Raw genomic sequence first — 19,418 nt, forward strand, 5'->3', positions numbered from 1 at the left:
ACCAAATGGAATAGCACAAGGTTAGAATATGGGAGAGAATTAACATTTTATACATTTTTTTTTTGTTTACCTTTTTTTTTTTAATTTCTAGATAATGGGGCACACAGATTATGCTGTTGAAGCTTTAGCAAGTCTTTTTGAACAGTGCCTAAGTATTGTAGGTAGATCTGTGAACTTATGGATTGATAACAAGCCTGATAGAAGTTATCTGGATGGACTATGCCTCAACAATTGTAACAATAATGGCAACTGTACAAATGGTAATTATACTTAAAATGTATGCTTAGTTTGTACTATTATATATCATTCTAAATGTTTAGCTTTTCTAAAATTTGTAGCCAAGTCAATTTTTTTTTTCAAAAAAATTAGCAACATCACAAACTACTTTTGGTAATTTTTTTTGTATTGTACAAAAGACACATTACTATTTTTTGTTTTTGCAGAAAATTAAACAAAGAAATAATGGTAATAAATAAGGTCATTGATTTTAAGTAAAATTAACAAACTTATATAAGAAATCTTACATAAAATTATGAATTATTTTCTCATAGGCGTTTGTGAGTGTAGAAGTGGTTTCATTGGAATTGATTGCTCAATCAAGTCAACTAATCCACCTGCAATTAATAATATGGTACCATCTTCTTGTGATGTCCTGCATGACAAATGTGATATCATCACTTTAATTGGAGGACCATTTGCTTACACTAATCAATTGATATGCATATTTGAGGAAATAAATGTAAGCTTTAATCCAAAAATAGTATCTTAATGTGTATTGAGATGCAAATTTATACTATATCCAAAATAAGTTGTTTTTTTTTAATTCTAATCATACAAAATCATTCATGATTAGCATTTTATTATTTGATATGTTCTTTGTTTTAACTAATAACTTAAAAATTTTATTGTAAATTGCCAACAAAGATTTGTATTTTTTTTGTATAGTATTTTGGTGAAACAAATTTTTCAAGGAGGAATAGAACTGAAAGAGTATTTGCTCAGTTTATTACATATGAAAAAATCTCATGCACAATACCTTACAAAGCCAGCTTTAAAGTTACAGTTCAAAATACAGTGAATATTTCAAGCTCACCTGTAATTTATCAAACTTACAGCTCTGAATGTTTCAACTGCAACCAAAAGCCTTGTACTATTTGGGTATTGCTTTTTTTTTTCTTTTTTTTTACATTTGTACAAGTTTTTAAAATGTAAATGCTAAGTTAATGTAAGTGATATATTTAAAATTTAAATGCAAGGTCAACATGATATTTGTTTAAAATTCAATCAATCTCTTTTGCAGCCAAAGTATTGTTTCATCACTAATGTTTGCTACAAAGTAACTCAAAGCAATTCCTCAAACCCAGATCTTGTTTGTGATCCAGAAAAGAGCAGATCAGATTGGACTGATAGAAAAGGTTTTATTACCCTCTACATTCTAATTATGTCACTCATTATATTTCATTGTTGAAGCATTATTATCCACACCTTAATGTAGCATGGACGATGGAGTAAAGAATTCCTGTTCTAAACACCCTGAAGTTGAAGATTAAAAATAAATGCTAAAATTAACCCACTATTTTTTTCTTAGATTTTCCTAAAATTGATGCCAAACCCCAAGTCAAAACTCAGTTTAACCTGAATAGCTCAAATTTTGTGTTTGTCTGTGATTGGGCTGAGTACAGAAATAACAACAGCAATATAACTGTTTGGGCTCAGTGGTACATTGATGATAACTTTGTGCTTGAGAGTCAAGTTCAAAGTAACGACTCAAATCATCAAGTCTCATATCGTTCACTGATTGGCTTGAATTATACTTCCAAGGTACGTACATATTGTTTTTCTTCAAATCAAAAATACATTTTATTAGATGGCAACATTTTTGCTACAACCACTGGCTCAATTCTCTAAACAAGGTAATTACTTGGGAGGTTTTGTGGTTGTCTTGAGAGTCTAAAGCTACATATTTAACGACTCCAGGCCAATGATAATGATATTTCCAAGGGCACCATTCTTTGGACACGTCAGACTAGAGAGTATGGTCTAGCACCTCAGGAAGACTCTTAGTTTTAAAAATGTACTTAATGGATCTTGAACAACTAGTGAGGCTTTCTTTCACCCCAGCTAGTACAATATTTCCTTATTTACTAGTGATCTATTTCTTTTCTATAGAAAATACCTTTTGTTGCTTTTATTTTGACGCTTTACAAAAAAATTCACTATAGATCTAGTAATATAAGGATGGAACTTGACTTTGAAGGCCTCCTTTCAAGAATGTTACACAATTAGCAGCACACTGTCTATCCCTAAGGAGTAATCATTATATATGTTTATTTTGATTTGATAAAAGATCTGTTAAGCCCATGATTCAGAAAATTATTAAAACCACTTTTACAGGAAAATATAAAATTTAGCAGTGTGATAAACTTTTTTTTTGCTTTTCTCAATCACATATTATTTCAAATCATGGTTCTGTTGTTACATGAATAGCAATAACATTGTTTTATTTTTGTTTCATGTTTACTATACATTTAAATGCTTGAATCTATATCTTCTATGTATACCATATAAATTAACTGATTCTGTTTCTCCTTGTTGTGCCATAGAAATATATGGTTCTGTTTCTTAGAATCTTAGTAAACGAATTGATTTGTTTCATTATAGCCATATACATTTACTGTTTCATATTGAAAAGCATAAAACAAACTCATCAAGAAAATAATTGTGTGATTTTCTTAGTTCTAATTAATTTACGCAAAGCACTGCAAGTACTAATTTGTTTATAACTCTTTCTGCAGATATATTGTGGTCTTGTTGCTTGCAATGTAAACCTGTGTAACAAGAGTAGAAGTCCTATAATTAGAAGTCCAGATTTTAATCTACAAATAAAGGTACTCAGTAGTAAACTGTTAATGGGAAACTTTGATGTTTTTTTTAAATTTAATTTATTGACATATTTAAATTTTTACTAAAAAGTTATTTGTAACAGTAAACATTTTGCCATTTTTTTAATTGGAAACATTTCTATTTAATAAATTAAACATCTATCTTTAAAAAATTGTGCTTTTGTTTTTAGCTTGTGCTTAGTCCATCTTTAACAATACAGAAAGCAGATCTAGATCTAACCAATTGCATCCTTTCATTCTTGCAGTGACTGCTGGGTCTAGTCCATGTAGACCATGATAGATTTTTGTCTACTCTCACAGGCATTTATTTTTTGGGGTTTTAAATCCATGGACCTAGATGCAGTGCAATATTTTTAATGCATTTAATTATTATGTTTTGATTAAACTGGATTGTTAAATGTTCAAAATATTGATCAGAGTTTTTCTTACAAATAACTTTTTGTTTTTTTTGTTCAGATTGTGGGCAGTACCAGTCTAGCAGTTACAGAAGGAGCAGAAGACAGAGTTTTTAGAATGTCATCTAATTTCCCACCCTTAATTTTCTGTGATCAGAATAAAACCACAGATTGCAATATGTTCATTTCACTCAAGGTTGTTTCCAGTGCCAAGGACATCCGTTGCCCAGACGCAAACAATGTTTTACCTCAATTAGTTGTTCAATGGAGTAGCAGTGTACCATTTCAGCAGCCTTCATGTGGGGTTGTATTCACCAATAGTAACTGGCAGTTAGTTCAGACTGTTTATGTGAGAGCAGTTGTAGATGGTCTAATAGATGGAGATCAGACCAGATATATTGAAGTTTCTGCCCACTTGACTGAAACATATATAGTGGCAGTTGAAACCATCACAGTAAACTTTTTTTTTTACATTATTTATATTTTTTTGCTCTGAATTTGTAATTCAATATATTTTTATTTTGCTAGTTTTAAATTAATTAATTATTTTTTTTTTGCAAAACATTATTAGCAATCTAAAAATTGTCTTTAAAAACAATTTAATAAACTGATTATTTGACTTTAAATTTTTTTTTCTTTACTAGGTGAAAATCCTTGATTCTGATAGAGTAGCAATCTGTCAGTCCATCAATGACCCACATATGACTACTTTTGATGGGATGTGAGTAGCTTTACAAGTATTTCTTTCTTATCTAAAAAAAAAGAAAAAAGTCTAAATCAAGCTATCAATTTTGTATTTTCTGTATGTTGCAGGTATTATAACAACTTTAATGTTGGTGAATTTATTTTATACAGACATACAACATTACCTCATCAGGCATGTATTGTTGTTGTTTTTTTCTCAATAATTAATCAATATAATTTTATACATGCTTGACCATTTCAGATTAATACTAATTCTAAAAGACCTTTTTCTTTTTAAATATATAACTGTATCTTATCAATAAGATTGTATTTTCAATTTATCTTTTAAGAATATTTTATATTTATCCTTCAAGGTGCATGCTTATTATCGCAAATGTAATAACAACAAAGCATCATGCAACTGTGCAGTAGTTGTACGATCAGGAAAACAAGTGTTTCGGTTAGACCGCTGTGGTCCAACACAAAACTTGGAAGACAGGTTGTCTCCCTTACAAGTTGACATGATGAACGATGGACCCCAGAGCCCTGATCTAATGATTGTTAGATATAATGATGGAAAGAAATACGAGGTACAGTTGGGATACAATCAATTTTTGTGTGTGTTTGATTAGCAAGTATTTTTAATGTGCTTTCCAAAGACCTGAAGTTTCAATTATATTATTAGAGTCCACTAGTTCTAATGAGTAACAGACACATTAGTTAGGGGAAAGTCAAAGCATTGAACTGTTGTAATAGTTATTTTGACATCCTTGTTAACTCTTGGCAAGAGCTTTACTTCTTTTTAAAGTGCTATATCTTAGTGGGAATAGTTACTTCATTTAAATTTTTTTGTATCTGTCCCATTAAACTTGAAAATGTAACCTGTATGTTCTCAGATAACTTTTGTCACTGGCACTAAAGTTGTGGTAACTGTGGGCAGAAAGTACATTAACATTGTTATCCAAGCATCATCTTATGACTATGGAAATTCTGAAGGTATGGATAAGTTCAGACGTTTTTTTTTTTAAATTAATATCTTTTGATTTACTCAAACTTTTATTGAAACATCTTTTAGTGTCATACTGTAAGGTTAGATCATTAATTGCAATTTAATTTTTTTTTTTTATTTAAGTTGTTATGTTAATTGAAAGTAACAGTTAAATTTTAATTTAAAAAAATGGTTTTATCATTTATTTCTGTACTTCATTAGCTGTTTTAGAACTTAAATTTGTATGATATGAAAATTATTTTTTGCAATGAAGGTTAATATCGTAACATCTTTCATTTTTTAAAATGTATACTTTGTTAATACCTACTTCATAGCCTCTTAATTTTTAAATACAAGGTTTATGTGGAAGCTTTGACAAGAACTCAGCTAATGACTTGATGATCAAAGATAGTAAACTAATTGCTACAGACCATGACACATTTTCCCTGAGCTGGAGGTAGAGAAAGAAGTTTCAATATTCGAATAATTCCCTTAGTAAATTGCATACCTTTGGTATATATAGACTTTTTTATGTGGTCACAGTAGATTTCATATTAATTATTTATCTCTCAGGACTCAAGAATGTTATTCAAGATTTTACATTTTTAATTTTTAAACATCACATTATCAATAAAGGACCTACTTAAGACTTAGGTCCTCCCATGATTTTCCATGCAGAGGGTGGAAAGCTCTCTCCGCAGAGATCAGTCATAAGGGACTTCTACAGCCTCTTCCCAGCTGGTGCTCACAGATTTTAGATCTTCTAAAAGGTGCAACACCATCTTATACATGGACAGCCTTGCTTTGGTTTTGGCTTCTATGTTATGGCTGACATTGGTAAACATGTTTCATCTTAGCCAAAAATATTTGGTGACATGATCATGACATTCAGTCACATTTCTCTCAGGTGAACCACTTTTTGTCTCTTTTCAACCTCTGTGGATACTGTGGATGTCTCGCAAACAAAGGTGGCCATCAGAGCTTTTGATGTAGTGGATCTCAGTCTCCAGGCCGATGGATTTGTTTGCCTTGGCCATAGTTTTTGGAAGATGGCTCCTGGTTTCCCTGTCCAACATGCAATAAAAACAAGAAAACTTGACTAACATTTATTTCATATTGATTTAAAGATATAAGAATTTTGTAAAAAAGATATGCTTACCAGATAATCAAATTTGACCACAAAAAATGTCATCATAAAAGTAAGAACAGAAAACCTAAAGGGAAAATATAGCTAATGCAATGAAAAGTACAAGTCACACACGCATACATATATATATATATATATATATATATATATATATATATATATATATATATATGTATATATATATATATACATTTCCTTAGTTCATTCAACATTCGCTTTAGCTCTTGAGAAGAACCTCTTCAGCATTCATTTCAGCTGTTTTATGGCTTATGTCAAACAATAAAAAAATTGATAAACTAATAACATTAAGATGAAAAAAAATAAAGATTTAAAGATTTTTTTTTTGTGAATTAATAAATGTGCACATAAGTGTTGTTGATTGTAACTATTATGAGGGTAACAAATCTTTATTAATTGTACTTTAATAAGCAAAAAATCATTAGTTACTTACAGACAGCCTTGATGTAGAATCTTATTATGATAAAGAAATCTTATGGTCCTGTTTCTGCAGTAATATTGTTTTATCTTTCAATTTATGCAGTATCTGTTTCTTTCTTTTGTTCATAGAGTTAAGCCAGCAGATTCTATGTTTGGTGGTTTTTGTGGAACAATAGATACTGTATCAACTACAGATACATATTGCACATGTGGTAATATTAGTGCATGCAGCACAAATGTATACAAGTCAAATTGTCAAGCAGGACTCAAAAATTTATTTAGAGGTAAAGCATTAAAGTATTTATTTTTTATTTATTTATATATTATATTAAAGTATTTATTTTTTGAAACTGAATAAGTCAAAAGGAACGTATTTCAACTATGATCCTGTTCAATCATATTTAGCATTATAATTAGAGAACTTACTATGGGAAAATCTCTTGAGATATAAAATGCCACAGAATTATAAATATTATTTTCTTTGGATGTAAATGAATTGAAGTTTCTTACCATACTTGTTAAAACATGTTAACACTTTCATAACTTTACTTGTTAAAAGGTGTTGATATCACCATTGACTTGTATGCCACTGCACTTCAACCAAATTGTGCCTACAAGTTTGAGTATGACACTACTTATGTTCCTCAAGTAAGTTACAATAGTGATCAGCTTTGATTTTATAACAGACTCAAGAAATTATACAATCTTGATGTTAAATTATCAACTATCAACTATGTTTTTTTTTTCTTTAATGACAATTGGATTATTTTATTTTAACTATTGTTAATATGGTAATTTTCTTGTCTACTTTTATACATCACTAGTCTTATTGTAATAGGATTAGTCTGTTGCTAGATGTGAATCCTTTTAGTTTCTTGGTTGGCAATGATGACATCAGCCGGTTGTCATTGTCATTTTGTGATGTTTTTAACTTTTACCTGCCAAGTGGCTACTTTTGGCTATTGAATGTGGTTGATGTATTTTGAAAATGTATATTTGTAAAAGCTTTAACAGCATTAAACAGATCACCACCTTCCTTATCCCTTAGCTAGGATCCTCCTCTCTAATTCTGCAGTTTGGGTCCATGACTCACAAGCATACAAGAATGTCGCTATGACCAAGCAGCTCATCAGTCTGACTTTAATTAAACAGTACTTTAGACAAATAATCAAAATTTAATATTTTTTTTTAGTTTCTTTTGTTAGGAAATGCTGCTATTGTGTTTGTGCATCTGTATGTCATGTTTAGATCCCAAAAACATTTGAAAAGAATCTCTTAATGTCTCATACTGGTTAATTTGAAATTAGCATGTATGTGATTTGAGTATGACTGATTTGCAAAGACCATCTATGAATTTGTTAACTCCTTTTATCTTCTTTATTTGGGAAAATATTTCATATAACAAATTTAAAAACTATTTTTCTCTACTTGGCAACGTATGATTGCAGGTACCTACTTGGCCTACTGCTAACTTTACTGAAGCTTCTGCTAGACAGTACTGTGAAAACTCTATTCGTAGCACCATTTCTGGGCCTGCCTGTCTTGGCAATGTTTTACAAAGTGTTGACTTTGACTACCTGATAAAAGGCTGCATGGAAGATATCCTGGTAATTTAATTTCCTCAAGCAATATTTGATAAGCTAATACATTAATTAATTAATTTTTAATTAGTTTTTTATTAGATGAAAATGAGCAATACAATGTGTAATGTTCATGCATTTCATATAAATTATAATTGCACCTAGTCATAATTCATAAAATCAAAGTTTAAAGAATTAACAATTTTATTTACTTTGTGAAGTGCATATAGAAAGAGAAAAGGTTAAGTACAATACAGTGGGACCTATTCAAACATATTCCTCTATTGAAACAATAGAGTTACTGTAAACTACAGTTTGGTTCTAGTGAAAAGTCAGTTAAAATAATTATGTATTTATTCTTAAGTTGTCTTTTTCTGACAAAGTATTTCTTAAACAACTTTTTTTTTTAGTTGAATCTCCATATTTTTTCAGATATTTGATTCAACAGAATTTTTCATGTCAACACTAGATAACCTTAATATGCGCTGCCTGATAAATCTTCAAGTGGATTTAAAGTAATGTTTACATTTTAAGCATTTGTTAATCTATTTTTAAAATGATAAGAGTATTTATTGATCTATTACATAGAGAACGATGTATTACTTAACTACACATTTTATTATTACAGATGCTGGGTCATTTCTAGATATTTTGTTATTTTAGATACCAAGTCATTACTAGATAGGCTATCTTACTTTTACTGAGACTGGATCTTTTATAGATATTTTGTTGTTCTAGTAATTTTGTTGTTACAGATAATGAGTCATTACTAGATATTTTATTGTTACAGATACTGGATCATTGAGTCAAATCAGGTGTACATAAATAAATCTTTGGTTGGAAATATTTGCCCAGAGGATTGTAACAATAAGGGACAGTGCAAAGAAGGCATGTACCTAAATTATTAGGACTTCATTATCTTCTCTTTTGAAGTAACATCTGTAATTTATTAGATAATAAAGATTTCTTGAAATTAATTTGTTAATAATTATATGGTTGAAAAATTACTATAGATGTAAGATACAGCTGATTTAATTTTTCTTGGTGAAAATAATGCATTTTTATGTACAAATTGTTCTGTCAGGTATCTGTGTCTGCAATCAGAACTTTAGTGGCCCAGCTTGTGATATTGACATCAGGAAACCACCAACTGTCATAGATGTTGGAGGTAAACGTATTTGTGATTCAAATATTCAGATCTGCAAACCAGAATTCCACATTTATGGTGAAAATTTCCTCAATAACCCATCTTTAACTTGCCACCTGAAGCAAATTACAGTAAGTTGAAAGTGATTTGGCAACAATCTTTTTTTTTTCTTCCATTTTAAGCTTTCTTTCGCTGTATGTTTTCAGGCAATACATACCTAGCATACTTTGAAGTGCTTTAAAATTTTAACCTTTAGGATATTAAGAATGTGCCAAAGATACTCACCATGTTCCTAGTTTATATGAAGATGGAAATGCTGTTTATAGGATTTATGTCATGAAGAAGAAGAGACTTAATTTTCAATCTTAGAATAACATTATATAGACCTCACTGGAGAAAATGCATATCAGGAACGAGACGGTTTTCCAGATTGAATTTTCAGTAAAAGCTGATTGCATAGATATCTGTGCTGAAAAAGAGCAAAGTACTTATAAGAAGCATATCATAAAATTCTGCTTACAGTTAAATGGTGTAGCAATGAAAGAAGTGGAGACATTCAAATACTTAGGGTTCAACTTTAAGAGAGATGGTTAGACTGTGCAGAAGTTTTAAAAAAATCACGCCTTACCTTGAAATGAAATAGTACTCATCACTTTTAGACTGTCATGAAAGCTGAGGCTAAAAGACTTATTCAGGTCTTTGAAAGTATAGGATCTTTATGACAACAGGAAAAGCATAGCTAAATACTGTGGAATCCCTCATGCCAGCATGTTTTGTAAACAAAAAATTGTCCATCAGCGAAGATTATTTTTATTTTTAAAGACACTTTACATGGACTTGGAGTATGTAGAAAAGGTTGCCAGAAAAAAAAAAGCTGGTTAAACAATATTGTGGAATGCACTGAACTGACTTTTAAACTAATGACTGGGATTAGTGTCTAAACTTGTCAGAAATTTGTCACAGTTCCCCCACAATGCAAGAAAAGCCTTCAGAGAGCTATTTAGCATGTAGTTTTTTTTATAACAATTTGTTTTTATTTTATTGAGGCTAATTTTGTTTATTTTATGTTTGCTACTATAACAGATTGTCAACAAAACAATTCAAACTTCAGACCAAGTGATCAAAGTTGCTGCCAAATTTATCAACATAAATAAAGTTATATGTTTGGTCAATAAGTCATTAAGTTATGCAATAGCCATTAGCAACGATGGTATGCTGATCAGTTCTTATTATAACTACTGGCTCTACAATTCTACTTGTGTGTCCTGCACAACAAAACCAGAGGCATGCACAATCAAGGTAAATAGGACCAGAGTAAGATTCATTGGTAGTTCAAAAAGTAAGGTTATACTTACTTATCAATAAGTGGTCTGTCAGGTTATACTTATCAATAAGTGGTCTGTCATTTTTATTTTAACTCATTAGCTACTAATGCGCCCAAATGCGCCCTTCCCCCCTCAGTACTAATGCGCCCAAATGCGCCCGCCACAGCACACATACAGCGTGACTTGCGTAGCTCTCGTTTTCCTGCGCGACGCGTGGTGTTATTTTGAGCTGGCTGGGTTTTTTAAAAAGTAGAAATATAGATCGTTTCGTTAAAAAAAACTGGATGTTTTTACGTCTTTCGCTTTAGTTTCTATGGGCCTTCGAAGTTTGTTGATTTTTTTTGCGATTTTTCTTAGCTGCACAGGCCATTTTCTCAATGACCTTTCAATTTTTAGACCCGTTATCGCAAATAATACACTAAATACAGCTAATAATGAACTTGATATTGATCAAGACATTGATCATTAGAATTTAGCGCTACATTTAGACTTAGATCTAGTCCGATTCAGAGAGAGAGTGAAGTAAATATTAGATCGATCATCTAGCCTAGATCTAGACTATTCTGGATCTAGCTGTGACAGGTGGGGAAATGTGAGGTGTGTTTGGCGCGTTTAATGTCTAGGGGATGATTATTTTTAAAGCTATCACACACCAACCTATCAGCATATGAATCAGGAGCAGGCATGCAACGAGACAAGCAATGAAAGATAGATACAAAAGTTAAAATTTAAGAATATTTATTTACATAAATATACATATAAGAATAAAAAGGGGGAGGGTTTGCAGCTATCTCTAGATAATAATGGATTTAATCATCACTCTTGCACCTAATAAGAGAGTATGTCACTTTGTCCTCTGACTTAGCTGGTATTCCTGTTGATGTCGCAGCTGGCTGTGTCCTGGCTTGAGGTTCTGCAGCTGGAGGTGGCGCTCTAGCGGATAGAGGGACGCCTGTGATATAGTTCTTGTGGAGTCTCAATCCCCAAAAATCTAATATCTGTAGTGGGCACAGTAGGACGGGTGGCCGGCTACCGTGGGCACAAGGTTACTGCGGGCAGAGCTGATCTGCCGTGGGCAGCGTAGTTGACAGGGTTTGTCCAGTGAGTTGCAGAGGGTTTGGCGTAGCTATGACGTCTCGCACAGACCTGAGTCCATAGGGACGTCGCACCTAATAAGATGACAGGTGGGCTGTCGAATAGGCGGGCAATGCCGATAGCGCCAAGTAGTAGAGTTGAGTAGATCTCAGTAGGCAAGTGCAGCGCTGAATAGCACTAAGCACATAGGCAGTAGTTGAGTGGCATCGAGTAGACACTGAACAGCAAATAGCAAATAAATAGGCAATAGATCCAATAGATAAATAGGCAGGTAAATAATCCGATAAATAGGCAGACACCTGAGGGAGGCTGCGGATAAATAAAGACAAGTTAGGACATGTCTCTAATGCATCTTATCGATGCCCTCGACTGAGGTGCATTCGTCAGATTGGTAAAACTGCTTTAGAGCATAATGGGGAGATGATGACACATGGGGTTTGGAGAACAGATGGCAGATAGTAGCAATATAGAAATGTACATAAAAGGGGAAATAATAATATAAGAACGTACATAGAAGGGGAAATAATAATCTCAAATAAACAACACAGGTGGATAGAGAAAGAAAAAGGGGGGGGGGGGTTGAATTGGGCGGTGTCAGCGATCCTGACGGTATGTTTACATATGACCGTCGATCGAGAACAATAGAGCGCGCTTGAATGGAGAGGGTGTCCGTTCAAGGGGCGCAACTCTCGTTAGAGTAAAATGAGTAAAGGGGAGATAATTCATTACAGGGGGGATAACTCATATCTCCTTTCTAAGCGCAGTATTAGTGCGATAGTGAAATTATCAAGGCTGTCAACCGAGATAAAGGAAATAAAATAAGGTGTACAAATATATACATAGTTGCATCAACTATCAATTGAGCAACGTAGCATTAATGGAGTAATGCAATAAACAAATAAATACATAGGACATGTTCATGTTTTCTACTTACGCCAGTGAGAAATACACAATGCACTAATTAAATATAAATGAAATAATAAACTACACATGATAAAATCCAATGGAAATATACACAGAGTAATCAAGATGGAACTTGTGATTAAGTTCGGCTTACCACCAGGTATTCCTCTAGGAGTGAGAAAAAATGAAGCAGTCCAGACTCGATAGCTCAGCTCGAATGAGAATGAAAGAGAGTCTGATTTGAGTTGGTTTACTTTATATAAGCCTGGAAAGTGCGGGCGGACACAGGAAATGCCCTAGGCTAAGATTTATCTTACACGTGGGTGGATTTGACTCGAGGTGGGAGCCGCACCTTGGAATATCACGCGGTGTGTTGACCTTTGTGGTCTCCTAGATCAAAGAGAGAAGTGGGAAAGGGGGGGGGGCGACTTGCATCCCACACAAGGTGGTGTCCACTGCGACCGTCCTTCAGACATCCGGGGGGAAGACAAAAGAGATTGTGTGTCTACCTTTCCCCGATCAAGGGCAGATAAATGAAAGGACGCGCCTTAGCTATCTCCAAGGTGGTCAACTAAGTCTTGCCTGGAGTGGAAAGGGTGGTGCGGGTGGAGAATTTAGGGGGAGGATGGGGAAATAATTTAAATAAAATAAATAAATAATGAAAAATAATAATTAATGCTGTGATAAATTTGAGTGACTCTGACAGCGAGTTTTTGACTTGTCACACTAGCGTCAATGAATCTTCAACATCTTTGACTGATATTTTGAACAGTTTTTATTTACCACATGAAAACTTTAGATGAAATAGATCTAGTTGGGGGCGTACACAACGTTGGTTTGATTACTTTTACTTTGTCATGCTAGAAGTAATGAAATCTGAGACACATGCAGAACCACATCAGCATGATGCCATGTTCAGGCAACTAAGGGCCTCACGCGTACCCAGTGAAAGTCAGTAAATACTCAAGACATATACAGATTTTATATATAAGCATAATGTTTATTGTATAGGCCTACTAAATTCCTACTTAAAAACATTACTGGTCTTTGGGTAAAATTTAAATATTACCAAAAATTACAGATCTGATGGGGGGGGGGGGGGGGGTCCACCATTCTTCAAAAAATCAGGCACTCAAACAAATTTTCGTCTTTACCTGTTGTTTTTATTGTTTGAATCTTGTATAACCTATTCAAGTTATACATCATTTTAAAGGTCATCCATTTCTCTTTTTTTAAAAGTATTTTTTGTTATTGATAGATGTTGTTTTATGTTTTTTAAAATATATTTTGTAAAGTCAGTCTATTGATGTTTTGGAGTTACCTCCCTTTGCTTAGTATTTAGAGAGATGCTGCTTATAGGTATGGGCTTAGTAGCTAATGAGTTAAGCTACCCAATAATTGTTATAATTTATATCCATTCTACTTTTCAATTTCTTTATCTCCAGACTGACACCTGTTTTATTGATAATACCTGCTATATGTTCAATCAAACTTCTCCTTACAATGACTCTGAAACCTGCCAGCCTGCATCCAGTCAAACATCTTTTACTTTTGTCAAACGTATGGAATTTGTTTTTTTTTAGTTAATAAAGAAAAAAAAAGTTGTTTTAATGATTTTTCTTTCACAAAGATGTTTTTAATTTCCAATAGCAAAAGTAATTGCTTCTTTTTATTTAAATTTTGAAGTTATGCTTGTGATTAATGTTTCTGCTCATCAAAAACAGTTTTAACACATCACAAAATGGTAAACACTGTCTTAGCCAATGGATATAGAGTTACATCTTTGATTATTGCTACTGCTAATACTAGATCTTCATAAATAATAATAGTTCCAATATTTTCTAGTTTATATTTTTGGTAGGCCTATTAATTGCTGATCTCAGTAATGGAAAAAAAAGTGTGTATGTGTAACTGCTGTAGTCAGTGTAAAACTGAAGCATGTGTAGGACATGTTAGATTCTTTTTTTTAGAGTTCTTATACTCATTCTGACTAAAAGAAGTAAGCAAATCATCTATACAATCTTACAGTGAATATTTATACAACCACTTTACTGATATATCCAAAATCTCATAGTGCATTTCACTGCACCAAAAGCTATTTTTGAAAAAAATCTCATAGTGCATTTCACTGCACCAAAAGCTATTTTTGAGGTATAGTTGCTAGCTACACTGTTCACAACATTGCTTAACTTAATCACTCTGCTCACCACATGAATATAGCTTAAAATATAGCTTTCTAAATTGTTATATATTTGAAGAACTTAGCAATATTTATTATTTCAAATATTTAAAAGTGTGAAGGAAAGGTTGGGTCAGGTTGTTAATATTAGGCAGGTCATTCTAGTATAGGCTAAATATAAATGAGATACAGAATGATCTTAGATTGAAGTCAAGTTAACAACACACATTGACAATTTAATTTTTAAAAAAATAAGTGAACCACAATGGCCATCTAAAAATGAACAGATGAAATTAAGTACATTCTCTTCAAATTTATTTGAACATTTATTAAAGTCAATTTAAAGATCACTGTAATAGTCCAGAAATAATAATATGTGAGTGTTTTTATAATAATTTTTTTCCAGCGTATCCCAATATACGTCAACCTGAAATTTCAACATCAAAAGTCTTATCATCTCCCTTTTTCCAAGTGACTTGTACCACAAGCAAAGGTATATTCTGGTGGGAATATGTAATAGTACAAATATTTTGAAATTTTGTTTTACTATTGAAATTGTATGACACTTTTGAAATTTAAACTATTGTTTCTAAACAAATTTTCTCTGCACAAATAACTTAAAAACAAAAAATGTTCTGTTTATAAATTGTTAAAATACTTTCTTCTTATTTTAGCTGATTTGTGCTTGAATAAAGTCTCATACAGAGTTAAATGGGAAAATAGCACTGGTGCCATTCTGAACTCATCTCCTTTACAATGTGGTCAGCCTGGTATCCTGACACTCAATGATCTCCATGGATTTAAACTTGGTGATTCTGTAGGTTTCTAGTTTCAGATTTCTTGTTTTTCAGAAATAAATTTATTAAGTTAATTGTAAATAAAATAGCTTACATAACTTGAAATTTGTCATTTTTGAAATTATTTTTAGCTGAGATGTGCAATTCAAGGATTTTATGATGTGAACAATTCAAACACATATTCTGAATGGAGATACAGTGATATAATAACTACTGATATACAGGTCAATTTAGGTTTTACTTATATTCTTTATTTAGACATTTAAAGTAAAAACAATTTTGAGTACTATGATGCTAATAGAATAAATAAAATGAGCCTACCCGCAGGGTAGCATATGCCGCCATTTAGTGACGGGTGAACACTTCCTGGGTGGTTGGGCGACGAAGAGAATTATATATACAGAGAAGATTACTTGTTCTTTCCTCCCCCCTTTTCTTTTTTTTTTTCTGAGCCACACTCTCTGTCCCTGCAAAAATTACATGGGATAACTCTAGTCCGACTTGCAGAAATTAAGAGTTATCTTTCCATTACTTTTTCATTGAGAGTTTGAGCTAATTTTAAGTTAATTCATTATGTACTCACCAATAACCTTATCTGTAAATGAAAATTGATTATATACAATACTCTGTCATCATTTAATAATTAATTGGGCATTATATCATTTCTTTTTGGTTATATTTAAAGAAGAAATAATGCTTTCTTTTAGGCTTTTTGATTGCTTATCTTTGATTTTTAATAATTTGCTTCTTTTGTTATGAATAAAAATCAGAAATTGATATCAAGTCTTTATAATTGTAGATTAAATAAATTCAGTTTGAATATCTTTGCTTTATAAATATTATTTTCTGTTAAAATTAAGAATTGTAATTTATTTAAAGACAGCTCATGGAAATCTAATTTTGTATTTAGATTCCAGAATCTAGTTTACAAGTTACAGAGGATGGTCAGAGAGATAGATTCCACATTTCTTCACATTTCCCTCCAGGTTTCTTTTGTGGAAACTTAAGTGACTGGGAAAACTGTACTATTCATATTTTGTTTAGAGTTCAACAAAATCAACAGTTACTGTGTCAGAAACAAACTAGGGTAAATCAAATATTCCTTTTTCTTTTCCTCTTAAAACTTTGTGTTTATAAAACTGATTTGTCTCACAATTAGTTATATAATAAACTCATGATAAGGTGTTGCTACTTCTTGTCTAAATACATTCTCCATGACGTATTGACTTGCTTATAATTTCTTTGGAGTGCTGAATGAGTTATTGTGTTGTAAAATAAAACTTAATACATTGGCAGGCCCAGATAGTTTTCAGTCATGGGGAGACAAGCACACAATGTGGAATACAACTAACTAAAGATAACTGGGAGATGACAAGTGCTGTAGATGTCATAGCTATTGAAGACAATCTTCTTGAGCCTGTACAAGAAATGAAGATTATTGTTACAGCACAGATATATCAAGGCAGTAACAAAATAAGTGAGAGGGATGTAGCAACAATAAATGTAAGGATTTCTTTTTAAGATTCTTTTTCTGAATGTTTAATTGCTTTCTTAGCACTTTAAAAGAGTTCATTTTTAAACACTGTAATCTTGAATATCAATATTCTTTCCTAGGTCACTGTTCAAGATAGTCAGCAAAGAAGTCAGTGTTTCGTTGGTACTACAATCCAAACATTTGATAAAAAGTAAGCTCATAAGTTTTTTGTGGGGCTTTTATTTTTTGCAACTACTTTTTTAAATGTCAGATTCATATTTTTACGCTTATGCTTTAATTTTCTTTAGGCTGTTCAACAATTATAAAAGAGGAGAATTCATACTTTACCAGCACAAATCTCAATTGTATGAGGTAATAAACAGTTTAGATTTTAATGTAGTGATAAAAAGTGTTTAGTTCTTACCAGAATAATACATAAAATGTCACAGTAATTTGCATCCTTTAAAGTTTAGAAATTGAAGTAGATGGTGATTTTGGTACAAAATATAAACATCTTGTTCTTTTTAATAAGTCTTAGTATACATGTGACATACTTCGCTTTTTTATTAATGAAATTACACTCTAGCTTGTGGTTAATTCAATTTACATCTGTAATTAAATATTTTGACAGGTAAGATCTTTGCAATCACAGTGCCACAGTCAAAGCAACTTGACTTGTCTTTGTGGCATAATGGTGCTATCAGGAGATGATGTGGTGGTCTTTGACAAGTGTGGTAATAACTTTGCAACTGATGTTCGTCTGTATGTGAATGGTGATCTAACCCCTGGAACCAAAGTGTTACGCTATGCTGATGGTCTCATGTACAAGGTATGGAGAATAAAAGCAATATAAATTATTTCATTAAAATGTTTGAATAATTAATTGTTCTGAATGTTTATTCTGTTGAATTTTTAGTATTTTCAAGAAACTTTTTTTGGTAAAAAAAAAACTTTCCGGTAATTTTAGTTATTTTGCTAATGTTATTACTATTCTCTAATTAAAAAAAAATTTTATGATTTGATTGATAGATGATAATACAATGTGGCCTACTACATAACATTTATTGTTAATGATCTCTCATCACTAGGTTAATCTTCCAACTGGTGGTCAAGTTGAGGTCATAGTCAATCAAGAAAATCTCAATGCTGTGATTTATGGTTCATCAAGTGATTTTGGCATGGCTGAAGGTAAAGTTTTCTTCTAGACTGGGATAATTTATAAACGTCCTGATTGATTTCAACTAATGAATGGTCTTTTGTATTTTCTAGGTCTGTGTGGAAATGATGATAGTGTGATGACCAATGACTTTCTGTTGACAAATAATAGCAGTTTGAATAATACTGGAGATATAGAAAGTTTTATTCAACGATGGAGGTAAGATCATAGTTTAAAGAAATACTTTTAAAAATATTTTTTGAAAATTCCAGAAATCTTATGTTTTTTCTTTTAAATCTTTAGAAGCATATTTTAGCAAATGTTTTAAATTTATTGTTTTTTTTAATCCTTCTGACTCCCAGAGGAGCAGCCACAACAATACTACACCCTCAATCTGTTGTGGGCAATTCCCTTTAGTTGGATCCATGTCCGTCCTGCCATCTTTTCTGCTTGTTCTACTGATCTCCTCAATGTTTACCTTGGTCTCCCTTATTGGTTCCAGTCCATTTACATTTATTATGTCAATCATCTATGATTGCAGAAATTTTCTGTGATAACAAATTTGCTAGGTAACTTTGTTTATTTTGTAATGCAAATTTTTCTATTACAGGGCTGATACTTCTTGGATAAATGGTGCATGCCAGAAAGTGGAACAAAGTCTGCCAAAAGTGGAGGTACTTTGTCAATGTGAATCCAGCTATTCCTCATGTTCAGCAGAATCAAGTTACACTGAGTGTGATGCAGACTATAAATCAACTGGTAACATACAAAGAGGTATTTATACATCTTCCTTTAAAATATCATTTTAACTGGCTGAATAGAGAGGAGCAAAGGTGTTGATGTGTTTGTTTTGTAGTCAGAAATCTATATTTTAATATTGAACAAATAAAAATGACAATGTTTACAAAATTAATTTTGTCCTTTCATTTCTTAGGACCTGCAACAAGATAAACCAAAAATAGTTATATTTAAGAAATTTCATTACATATTCTTCTCATCTATGTTACCTAATGATTCTTCCATTCTGCTACAATATGTTTTGCATTACAAAAAAATAATATTATGACAATCACTTCAAATAGAAATGTACTTATACTTAATTGACCTCCCCCTTCTGTGTAATTTCCCCACCCCACTTCATTTGATTTAATCTGACCTGAACATTTTTGTTTCAAACAAAGATAAATAGTAAACCTAAGGATTTCTG

At 31.9% G+C, this 19,418-nt stretch overlaps 1 protein-coding gene across 2 annotated transcripts in view; it reads left to right on the forward strand.

The window, feature by feature from the left end:
* Positions 1-19,418, forward strand: part of LOC106060763 (uncharacterized) — a 169,730-nt gene that overhangs the window by 77,369 nt on the left and 72,943 nt on the right. For both annotated transcript variants that reach the window (XM_056031638.1, XM_056031643.1), the window contains exons 67-97: positions 92-260; positions 552-739; positions 946-1,158; positions 1,301-1,415; positions 1,589-1,821; positions 2,796-2,888; positions 3,360-3,752; positions 3,943-4,019; positions 4,112-4,175; positions 4,357-4,572; positions 4,879-4,978; positions 5,328-5,427; positions 6,685-6,839; positions 7,115-7,203; positions 8,004-8,162; positions 8,568-8,650; positions 8,926-9,023; positions 9,220-9,413; positions 10,366-10,581; positions 14,051-14,165; positions 15,191-15,277; positions 15,459-15,601; positions 15,713-15,805; positions 16,492-16,668; positions 16,878-17,084; positions 17,196-17,266; positions 17,364-17,427; positions 17,687-17,884; positions 18,144-18,243; positions 18,325-18,430; positions 18,822-18,985. In XM_056031638.1, the coding sequence (XP_055887613.1) occupies positions 92-260; positions 552-739; positions 946-1,158; positions 1,301-1,415; positions 1,589-1,821; positions 2,796-2,888; positions 3,360-3,752; positions 3,943-4,019; positions 4,112-4,175; positions 4,357-4,572; positions 4,879-4,978; positions 5,328-5,427; positions 6,685-6,839; positions 7,115-7,203; positions 8,004-8,162; positions 8,568-8,650; positions 8,926-9,023; positions 9,220-9,413; positions 10,366-10,581; positions 14,051-14,165; positions 15,191-15,277; positions 15,459-15,601; positions 15,713-15,805; positions 16,492-16,668; positions 16,878-17,084; positions 17,196-17,266; positions 17,364-17,427; positions 17,687-17,884; positions 18,144-18,243; positions 18,325-18,430; positions 18,822-18,985 (4,480 nt within the window). The remainder of the gene's footprint in view (positions 1-91; positions 261-551; positions 740-945; positions 1,159-1,300; positions 1,416-1,588; positions 1,822-2,795; positions 2,889-3,359; positions 3,753-3,942; positions 4,020-4,111; positions 4,176-4,356; positions 4,573-4,878; positions 4,979-5,327; positions 5,428-6,684; positions 6,840-7,114; positions 7,204-8,003; positions 8,163-8,567; positions 8,651-8,925; positions 9,024-9,219; positions 9,414-10,365; positions 10,582-14,050; positions 14,166-15,190; positions 15,278-15,458; positions 15,602-15,712; positions 15,806-16,491; positions 16,669-16,877; positions 17,085-17,195; positions 17,267-17,363; positions 17,428-17,686; positions 17,885-18,143; positions 18,244-18,324; positions 18,431-18,821; positions 18,986-19,418) is intronic.

This window comes from Biomphalaria glabrata, chromosome 1, assembly GCF_947242115.1.
Source record: "Biomphalaria glabrata chromosome 1, xgBioGlab47.1, whole genome shotgun sequence".
NCBI lineage: Eukaryota > Metazoa > Mollusca > Gastropoda > Planorbidae > Biomphalaria > Biomphalaria glabrata.